At 29.1% G+C, this 12,111-nt stretch overlaps 1 protein-coding gene across 1 annotated transcript in view; it reads right to left on the bottom strand.

Annotated features, from left to right (window-relative positions):
• Window positions 1–12,111, bottom strand: part of LOC113387711 (regulating synaptic membrane exocytosis protein 1) — a 330,281-nt gene that overhangs the window by 84,955 nt on the left and 233,215 nt on the right. Inside the window, exon 3 of the mRNA XM_026625078.1 lies at window positions 3,393–3,709. Within this exon, the coding sequence (XP_026480863.1) occupies window positions 3,393–3,709 (317 nt within the window). The remainder of the gene's footprint in view (window positions 1–3,392; window positions 3,710–12,111) is intronic.

Raw genomic sequence — 12,111 nt, 5'->3', positions numbered from 1 at the left:
GACGTAGTCTTTTCAGAATAATTTTTAACTTCAAGTTTGTGATAAATTAAAAAAATATTATTTATACAAAATCATTTATAAATAGGTAAATCAGGTATTGCTTTACAAAATTATTTTATGAAAATTGTCGAGCTGAAACCATAAAGAAGTTCAAAACTACACAACAGGTGTGCCAGATTATATCATGTTTGATATATTATATGTGAGTGCTATTACGTTAAGGGAGAACTTAAGAAGCAATGGGACGCTATATATTTTATGGGGCATTTTATCTTATAGACGGAAAGCAAAGAATGGTATTACTACAGCTTTTCAATTTCGAAATGAATAGTTCCTTGACTTTTTCGTAGAATAACAATTGAAATAAGAAATTTTCTTTATAAAAGTTTCCATTCTGATAATTTACAGACAAATTTAATTGAAATTTTGCAGTATAACGTGTCGAGCCGATCTCTATCTCTTTCGCAACCATTTTTGAAAAGATTTTAAAACATTATCAATATTTTAAAAATATAAATTTGAGATGAAACTGTTTAATTTTATGTGACAATTGGTTTATCTATCGTTAAGTAGATGGAATCTTAATGAGTTTCTGGCCACAAGATCCCTGTTCAAATCCCGGGTTGTACGCAGCGTGATAGTGCAGTAGTAATATCGATTTTTACTTGAGAATCTATTCCCATTTTCACTTGATCAAAAATATATAGTTTGCAAGTGAAAATATAGCTGGCACTTCCGCACTATTTAAAACAACATGAAGTAGGCGAGCTAGTTATATTAATATTAATTTATTGATATAATTTATAATTAATATATAAAAAAAAAATATTTCTGCAAAATAAAGATGGGTGCATGCTGTAAATGCTATTTTATTATAACTATTCGGGATTATTTACTGATTCAAGTAAAAATAATTTCACAGCTTTTGTTCATTATTTCACAATTAATCAATTTCTAGATAAAGTGCGATGTTACAACTTACCCTATGTTTGAGGCTAGTTGTACATATATTATTTTTATTGATTTTTAAGAAAATTGACTTGTTTTAAGTTATTCTTTTCATATGTCAATGCAAAATATAGATAATTCAAATAAAATATATAATGTCCTGTAATATAAATTTTATCATAAATCAACGTAAACTATAAATATTATTATAATATAAATATAAGATAAATTGTCTCCTGTAACACAATTTACATATACCCACATCTTAGAATATATTATATAATATAAATATAATACATTCTATTTAATTTTCTTTACTTGAATCTGTATATAATTTTTGTATTTTTCAACTAGCGAAGATTCCGTTCTAACTAACCCCAGATGTAATATTTTACATTAATCAAAATCATTCAAATATTAATCATTAATCATTCAAACAATTTAGAATTCACAACAATTGTAATACATTTTCAAATATGGATATTTTTAGAACAAAATAAGATACATGGAATCTAAAATTAGTCAATAATAATAACGGAAACCGAGATTTTGATTAATTTTAGAATACATGTAAAAAATGACGGGCAGTTTTTGCATATTGCGAAACAATAGCTATGACAATATCATGCAGTACGGTTTACATGTACAATCGAGACAAAAAAAAATTTAAAACCATTTGAGATCCTATTGAAAAACGCCTGTTACTAGTAATCCCTATTACAGATAGCCTCTAGTAAAAACCTATATAATGTGCATTCAATTCATTCAGAATCAACAAAATAAGCTATTAACAAGAATGTAGAAATGCAGATAAATACAAAAACCAATATAATATAGAACATTGAATTTATTATGACATATAAATATGCAAAAATGAAAAAATGTGTAAAAATAGATATAATGTCGAATACATGGTGGAATAGGTTATTAAATTGAATTTGAATTGAGCCGTTGTTTATTTGTCGTCAAACTCTATATCAAAGATTTACCGACGCATTAGAAATGATGTCCGAAATATGGGTGGATTATGATATATTGTTTTTGTATCGATTTTCAATTATCGTCGTCGAAACATTAATGTTGATGCAACATTTGTACCATCGTCTTTCTAATATTGTTTTCACGTGAAAGTACATTAAACTATGATACCTGAACAGTATTAATTTTAGTATATAAATTAGTTGATCCTCTCTACACGTACCTAATAAATATAATATATTGAAAATACCTTAATGTGTATCTATTGTATCAAAATTGCTCCAACAAGTGTTTAGTTATCTGCTTTTATACTTTTTCACGAATGAATGATGATTTCCGAAAGAATGATGATTTACCGTTTATAATGTTTTTATGAGAAATTAAAATTCTAAGTAAGCAATTAGAATAACTTTCTTATTAACTATCAATAATAATAATTTGTAGAATCGGCAATGTATACTCCTTATAAACTCTATTAAAAAACGTGAAACTAAACTAATGTTCATATTTTTTAAACTATTTCAACATTATTTTGTAATTGGTTAAAATATTAATATAACATCAATTTACGTGCATTGCATTTTACGTTTTATTACCATTATAAAATTTTGTTAATATAACATTCATATTACGTCAATAAATTTCTACTTTCAGAAACTGCATTTTTCAATATCAAATAGCTATGTTATAAATTATAAGAAATGAGTTTTATAACTATTGAGTGATAATAATTTACTTGATAAATTGATAATTATTATATAATTTTTCAGTATTTAGACGCATAGTGAGTTATATATTTCATTTATTGTTTACTATATATCATATTAAATTTAAAGAATAAAAGTAACTACTTTCGATATTTACTATTACAATAGTTCTTTCGATTTATTCAAGATAGGAACTAGTTACTGATACTTAATTCTCATTAATTAATTTATGACAAGGATTAAATGTATGTAACAGTACAAATATGAAAAACAAGTAAAGTTGGTTTATATAGTTCAAACCAATTTCCTCGGCATTTCGACACTGCAGATCGACCGACTTGATAGGGTTTCAAAATTTTCGAACAAGTCGAATTTTTTAAAATAAATTTAAAACGTTGGTTTTGCAATATTTTCAAAAATGTCAAAAAAATTCAAAATTCCTATTAAGATCTATTTTTTCAAAGTTTTAAAGATAAAAAAAATATACGGAAAGTTCCAGCAATTTGCCTTAAGACACTTATTATGCACCACTAGTTAGATATATTCTCACATTTTCTTCTCTCTTTTAGTACCTGTTTTGCTAAATCACTATCTAATACAAAATCCGCAGTATCAACCGCTAGTATTTTGTAAACGAATAAGAATGCGACTTCACAATATGAAGTTGAGCATTTTAAAAATTATATAGAAATGTTACATATTCAAAAAAATATAAATAAATATATATTCATACATTCTGTTATAATTCTTGAAAAATACCTGATCATCGCTTTCGTCTTGTTTGCTATAACTTGCGCAATCTTCACAAACTCTTTGTTGGCAGTCCGAACACGTCTTGCTGAAATCGTCCGGCTTAAAGCTTTTCAAACATACTCTGCATGCGCCTGCTCTGCTTGGCGGCTTTCCCGGCTCTGTCTTCGTTGCGGGGGTTGCAGCCGCCGCCGTTGTCGGTGTACTCGCAGTCGCAGCGGCAGTTGTCGTTGGCGTAACAGACGCTGACGCTGGTTCTGGGATTGCTGATGGCGGTGGAGACTCCGCGTCTGGTATCAGTGAGGGCCGCGGAGACATTTTATTCACTGGAAACAGATATAGATATAAATGACTTTGAGTTCAAATGAATCGTATTTTTCTAACGATATATATAAGATATAAATGAATATATCAAATTTGATTAAAAATATTTCAATATACATAATTTGTTAAGACGCACGACAACGAGGGTAATACGCTCTTGGAAAGTGAACTTACATGGTGTTCTTATACGGTCAAAAACGTGCACTAGCTCAGATTTTCAACTTTTGAATACGAAGTTCCACCTCGGGGAAAACAAAATTTTGTATAAAAGTAAAAAAATGTACAGATTTTCGAATGCTGCTAATTAGTAGTCCAAATAACTTAATAAAATAATATTCATTTTCATTGTTTCATTCAGTTAAAAATCTTTTTTCAACATTATTTATTAACTTCCCGTAGGGCAAGTTATAGTAATCGCAAAAAAATCAAAAATGAAATTTTTTATATATCTCTACGTTTCAAAGGTTTCTGAATATTTTGGCATACCTTAGAAAAAATGGATGTATGTGTGTGTGTGTGCGTGTCTGTATGTATTGTGAGATTTCTATGAGTTCCGTACCAATGCTTATCCGTTAGACGGCGGCGCGGCACTTACGCGCTTTGACATTTCGTCTCTATGCAGTTCAAGCAGTACGATTGCTTTGAAAAAAAGTTCAGAATTTCCAAAATATGTCAAAATGAAGAAAACATTTTTTTTTCAAAAAAATTTTGTTTTCAAAAAAAAAATATTTCAAATAAAAGTAATTTTTTGTCAAATTTATAGTTTCTCAAAAATCTAATTTTTTGAAGTAAATTTTTTTCAAAAACGTTAATCGTTTTTAAAAAAATAATAATTTTTGGTACGGGAAGTTCCAGCAATTTGCCTTAAGGCACGATGCCCTAATTGCCTTAACACAGAATTCCACTTACCGCTAGTTACAAATCATATTGTCACAACCAGCGCTTTCTATTGTTCTATTGTTATTATAATTCCGGCAAATCGTGAGTTCGAAAAATGTAGCCACTTTCACACATTTCAATGATATCTCGGGCAAATAATGAGCCAGATAATTGGAAATTGATATATTGGATTTTTTTGAGAAACGGATTTTATGGCGCCAATTCTGTATGGAAACACACCCTTTATGTGGGTATGCATTTTATACAAAAAACACTGTTTTTCAAACTCATGGTGCAGCATCGTGTCTTAAGATGAAACTTCCCGTAGCAAAAATTCAAATTTTTTGGAAAAGCTTTATATTTTTTTAAAAATAGATAAATATAGGGCCCGCCAAATAATTTTTTTTGCAAACTACTGAATATTTTCTAAATTTTTTTTTATTTGAAAGAACAATCCATTCAGTTAATAATGAAATAATTCAGTTAATAATGATTATAATAATTTCATTCAAAAATGAAGAAAAAAAGCATCGGCTGACCGTTGAAAAAAAAAATGAAAATAAAAAATGTTAGATGGCATACCCTATAGATTTTTGAAGATTTTATAATTTTAAATATATATATATATATATATATATATATATATATATATATATTATATGAGTTTTTATCATATTTTGATATTTTTTATTTCAATTCTTAAATGTAAAGATATATAATAATTTTCATTTTCTATTTTTTGCGATTACTATAACTTATCCTATGTGAAATTAATTAAACCAATATTCAAAGAATTTGCAATAAAATCATAGCATTTAACTAAATACCGTGTGAAAAATCCAAATTTCATGTAAACTAAAAAGCCATGTATTGTGTTGCATTATGCATAATATTATCTAAGATTTCAAAGTTACATTGAAGGCAAGCTGATGAAAAGGCTTGCAATGACGCAGTCTTGAGGCTGACGTACTTTAGGGTTCAATGGAGTCGTATTTTAGTTAATCATATTCAGTCGTATTTATGTTCAGTTGTTTGAGTTATATGTAAAGTGCACAAGAAATCATGGAATAAATAAATACATCAAACGTTTTTTCTGTTTTAATGATCAGCTTCCACAGATTGGCACAACTTTGTTTAGCAGCAGGAAGACTCTACATATTGTTTGGAGTTATCGGGAATGGTGATGGTAAAAATGACTCGGATTTTACTTTTAAATGTAGCTGAATTCTCAAACTCACATACGTATTTGGCATAAATAATTTCAACTTCGCCATTCAGTTTATTAATTCTTAGAAATATGAGATAAGTTCCTTCATTTTAACGCTTGATCAAGTATTGTTTATTTAATTTTTTGCTGTAAGTTGAACATTAGTAGTTATTTACCAGCAATTAGTTTTTGCTTGGATAATTTAGCTCAGTCATAATTATAATTCGTTTTCAAAAGTGTGCATTGGGTACGGTTTCAACAAATTTTGGAGTACCGTTGTGGCATGTATTTCTTGTCCTTTTCGGGTAAAAATTCAACAGAAAATATCTAACTAAAAAAGACGAGATACAAGAAAGGAAAAAAAAGAAAAAAACAATATAAGAAAAAAATATTTCACAAAGAATTCTTAGTTTATCGTTATATTTATGTTATCGTTATATTTATAAGCTTTATTTAAATATTTATGTTGGGTCGTGTTACATATTGTTACATATTATTGCTAAAAACGATAATAAAAGTCGTTATAAACCACGTTTTGGTGTTTATACCTCTTGTTTTCAATCTATTTTATGCTCTTACAACTGACCCCAAATGCTGTCACAACCGTCCCTCAGATGTGGACGGTTGTTTTTCTGAACCTTTTTTGTATAATTGGATTTTATGAGTAATACGTTGTATTTAAAGACAGTATTTTCACGTAGACAAATTTTCAAATTAAAATTTAATTTGCTTCTCTTCTAGCTAGGTAAATTAACAAAATTATGGCTGAAAAAAAGTGGCACAGCCGCACTCAGTCTCCCCTGAATCAAATATGTATAGAGAATCAATACTCAGCTACTGTGCTATAACATAATACACAATTGATGTAACTGTTAAACTTACTATCTTTCAACTATTTTGTTGAAGTTTTCAAAATATTTCAATAAATCTACATTGATAAAATGCGAAAGAATAGATATAGTTAAAAATATGAAAGTCGAATTTTAGTTAAAATATTCAATACAATTCACAACATTTACTGTTAAAGGTGCACGTTCATGTGTGACTTAATGAATTAAAAATGATAATGCGGTGAATCTGAGTAACACGATATTAGTGCCCATTATTAATAGTGAATAATAGTCCAGATGATGTAATCTTAATATTTCACTGATCGCAAGACTTTCCCCTAATTTAGCGCTATCCCAAACATCTCTTGATCGGAAAATTCATTCTAATCCTAATTCAATGATATTTGCTTTGGCTCTGTATCGCTAGTCCCGAACTAACGAAGGATTTAAAACCTTCGCTCCTAGATCATGCTATTAGCCAAAAGTTCGACGATGCCGAGGTATCAAACGCACGCTATGCTTCTACATTATTCAGGGCGTAAGTGCGCTTTCTCTTCTATACGCCGAACATTTGATGTGTATTCTAGGAACTTTACGCTTTTCTTCTTCGGAGCACTCTTGGGTATCGGCAACAGCGTCACGTGCTACGTATCACTAATGCTGTTTATATATAACAAAACTCTCATATATCTTGTAATACACAGAATCCGATTTCATAAATTTATTTATGTAGACGCAACATTAATCTTAAATAGGTTGTATATATTTACGACTAGCGAATTTCTATATATTACTTGTTTTCGTTAGACGAACGCATTTATGAACGATTATTTAATGCTTATTGACAGATATCTATGGTAGATTCGCCTTGTGTAAATCGAATTTGTACACGAAATATTCAATGGAATTACTTATTTACTAAAATACAGACACTCATTTGAATCTATTGCAGCTTAAATAAATATTATTATCAGGCAACGTAGATTTCTATATGTAACGAATTAAATTTGGTATTATACCATAATATAATGTATTGTAATCAAACAATGATGTCAGGTTACCTTTAGATATTTGATTTAGATAATAGCTACAGCTCATATTTTAATAAAACAGACGTTGATTTAAACAAGCTACGGTTTTAGAAACCAGAGCTTTGTATCATAGTTTAATAGAAATATGAAACAAACGAATTATAAAACTAATGTTGCATGGCATTGTGCCGTAAAGTAAATAACAAGAGCTTCCCGTACGGTATTGCTTTGAAATAAATTATTATAAATACTGCAGATAGAAAATATTAAATGCCTTCAAATAGATTATAATAAATAATGACACTTTTATCATTCGTATTGTTTGGACAATTTTCCATATGTTTGCCTACATGAAAATTAAATAAACAATACTTGATCAAGCGTTAAAATGAAGGAACTTATCGCAAAATGACAAACAAAGTGATCTATCTGTATCTAATTAACAATTATTATTAAAATAATTCGAACATGAAAACTTACTTTTGACTATTTGAAATCAATGCTGTCTACAAATCATGTTAATGTAAGGCGCTCACTTAAAGGAATAATGAAACTTATTCCAACAATCGTAATCCATATTTCACCCTTTGGACCCTATCACAAAATCTATATCGTTTAGCTTTTATGACGACGCATCCTGGCTCAACCGTACTCAGTCTTCACCACGTGACATTCACAATAAATTAAAAATTGGTTTGCGATTTTAAAATTAATGATTTTTTTTTCAAAATAACAGTCAAAATACAGTTTGATCTTAAAATCTATTTTGGTAAATATAAAAAATATATTAAATAGGTTAAAAAAATAACTTAGATATCAATTCGGAGAGAGAAGAAAAAGTCTATGGTTTTAATTAATGAAAATAACTTAATGACCAGATAAATCTAGGTTACTCTGAATAGTAGTGCAGCATAATCATGTTGTAAGTTTGGAGTTTATGTACTGAAATATTATACAAAGTTTTCAATTCCACAAGGGCTCTTGATTTATAGGAGCAAGCAAAGTTGGTAGGAAGAAGTTTCAGCATTTTGGTTTTACGGAATGTAAATATATTCAGATATTAATGTACATAGTAAATTTAATATAAAATATATTTTTCAGAATATTTATTTCGATAACATGTAGCTTTTTATAATATTCTGCCAAAATTGTATTTTCAGAAAATTAATTAATAACCTAAACAGTGATGTAAGCATATTGTTTTACGTATTTTAAACCTTAATTACTCCAATAAAATTCACTATGCGTTTTCCGGCGTATATTCTCGAATGCATTTCATTTCGTTCGCCGTCATATTGAAATTCCCCCATAACTGATGAGCAAATACTGTGAGAGCTTCCAGCCCGGACAATGATTGTCAATGGCACTTGTTGCGGGCAATGTATATGTCCGTTTTAGCGTGTATTCAATTCACAAGCACACATGGGATGGTAATATAACACTGTTCGTTGTCTGCTAAAGCTTTTCAGAATACGCCACATAGAATGGAAATACTCATATAACATGTGAATTTGATTCATTTATGAGGTCGAGATGAAAACTTTTTACAATTTTTATTTTGTATAAAATCATATATAGTGTAGCTATTTGGATTGGAATTACAAACAAACCTGTCATTAAAACCTATAACTGAATAACTCGAAAAATTAAAAATGCAAATCAAATTATCTGACATTTTATAAAAATTTAAATAATAAGTACTAATTTACCGTTTATATTCATATGTTTGAATCAAATGTACACGACATTTTTGAGAGTATGGATCAATCGACTAGAATGGGTTTCAAATTTTCAAGAAATTTAGAAATTTTCAAAAAAAAAATTCTAAATTAAAGAAAAAAATAAAAAACTGATAATCTAATTCTTTGGATTAAATGAATGTAAGTTTGTACTTTATAATTTAAAAAAAAATTATTCATCCACTTTAAAACAGGTGAGGTCGTATAGCACTATGCCCAGAGCTTGCCTATTTATAAAATTCATTAATCTAAAATTTCTGTGATCAGAGTTAAAAAAGTAAAAACTGGTGAATAGTATGCACTATTACTAATATAATTAATTTGCCGTAATAATTCACTAATATAATTAATTTCCCGTAGGGTAAAAAATATCTTCACGTTCCAAAGCTTTATGAACATTTAAGCATATTTTACAAAATATTGATGTTTGTGTGTATGTGTGTATGAGTGAGTTTAATGTGTATGTATGTATGTTTGAATACAATTTTTAATCCACGATTTCAAAAACACAGGTCAACCGATTTCAATAATACAAAACATTCGATTCCTATTGATGACGAGACGTGCTGATTAGTTTTTGGCCAAGGCAGATTGAGCCATTTCGAAGATAATGTAAAAAGTACAAAAAAGTGAGTCAATTTTCCAGAGAGCGGAGCGTCCGATTTGATTGATTCAAAAATAGTTTCACTTTCATTGATAAACTGAAAAAATGGTTAAATAGCAGGTCTATTGGTTTAGAAGATCCAATAAAAAAACTATGTGATATGGTGGTCAAAAATGACTGTGACGCGGCGCGTACGCGCTTCGATATTTTTTCTTTTAAACATCTATACAGCTCGATTACTTTAATTAAATTATAACTAGCTGTAAGTTGAATTCTTTCTTAAGGCAATTACGGCATCGTGCCTTAAGGCAAATTGCTGGAACTTCCCGTACCGTAATTCAAAATTCGAGTAATTAAAAATAATCAATAATAATCAATAAAAGTTAATCGATGATTTGAAACTTTTAATAAAATTTCGAACCATATTAAATCATTCTATCTTAAATCACTTATTTTGAAATATTTTGGAAATTCAAAGCAATCGTACTGCTTTAACTGCATTAAGACGAAATCAAAGCGCGTAAGAGGCGCGTCGCCGTATAGCACGTAAACATTGGTACGGAATATGTAAACAAAAAGATTGTAAACGAAATTTATACTTATTGTTAAAATTTCTGTAAAATATCGGATAATTTGATGTGCATATGTCTAATGTTTATTTTTGACCGCCAAATGGCATTTTTTTTTTACTTTTTTTTGATAGATCTCTGAAACCGCTAGATCTGCCTTCATGAAAATATGAGCAATTCTTCATCTTGTCAATACAAGTAAAATGTTTTTTGAATTATTCAAATCGGACGCTCTGTTCTCTTAAAAACTGAGTTACCGTTTTTGGCACTTTTTGGCCCATATCTTCGGAACGGCTAGACCTGCCTTCACCAAAAACTGATCAGCACGTCTCCTTATCAATACGAATCGATTTTTTTTTAATTATTCAAATCGCTTCATCCGTGTTTCCGAAATCGTCAACGAAAATTTGTATCCGCACACACACACATACACGCACATACACACACACATATATCCATTTTTTCTAAGGTATGCCAAAATGTTCAGAAACCTCTGAAACGTAAAGATATATAACAATTTTCATTTTCGATTTTTTTGCGATTACTATAACTTGCCTTACGGGAAGTTAAAAAAATCAAAATTTTTGAAAAAAATCAAATTCTTAAAAATCTATTTTTTTCAAAGTTTTCAAAAAAGTGTAATGGTTTTTGTAAAAAAAAATAATTTTCGGTTCCAGTGATTTACCTTAAAGCACGACACCATGCACTAGTTTTCTCTATGTTTTAGTTTAGAAGCCTATATAATTAATTACTAATTAGAAAAATTAATACTATTATTTTAGCCCCGATTATACCTTTTTCCATAAACATATAATATTAATAGATAAATGGTAATTATGTAAAATGTATAATAACTATTTAATAATTAGTATGGCCTTAATATCACACCACAATTTTAATATATATTCTATGGTGTGAAACAACGAAAACGCGAACTGCATCTTAATGGGCTGGCATATCCAATGATACTTGGTGTGAAGATTCGCGCGTTTGTCTGACCGTTGGCACGCGGGCTCACGGTAAAATCAATAACGCGCCCGTATTGTGAACAACCGTGTACCTACGGCGTCGTCATCGGTCACCGTCAGAAGTACGCCGGTCTCCGCTTGTTGTTCATTTTGTGAATATATTTAGGAAATGATATCGATAACGATGTATATCCATACTACATTGTCCGCATCAGTAAACATTTTTTGGTTTTCCTATCCGTCCGACAAGAGACTTAAATATCAAATAGTGATTGATTTTCTACTATTTATAACCAGAAAATCATTTTTAATATTTTTCATTATTTATATATGTTTAGGTTTTTCTGAATAGCTATTATTATCTATGCTTTTAATTTGGCTGCACTAGAAGCAGCATTTTTTCCTCATAAAAATATTTATTAACTTCCCGAAGAATAATAATGCGTTTTCGCAAAAAAAAAATCCAAATCAAAAAATTTTGCATTTTTCCGATATTTTAAGTCATTCTGAAACAAATGACAACAAATTTAGAAGAAGTACGGCTGTATCTAAGTTTTCGTCGACATTTTCTCAAAAA

Source organism: Ctenocephalides felis, unplaced genomic scaffold (genome assembly GCF_003426905.1).
Source record: "Ctenocephalides felis isolate EL2017-DRISC unplaced genomic scaffold, ASM342690v1 CF-g0.4_SCAFFOLD_03572, whole genome shotgun sequence".
Lineage (NCBI taxonomy): Eukaryota > Metazoa > Arthropoda > Insecta > Siphonaptera > Pulicidae > Ctenocephalides > Ctenocephalides felis.
The sequence above is the reverse complement of the archived record's forward strand: the minus strand, read 5'-3'. Positions and strand labels throughout refer to the sequence as shown.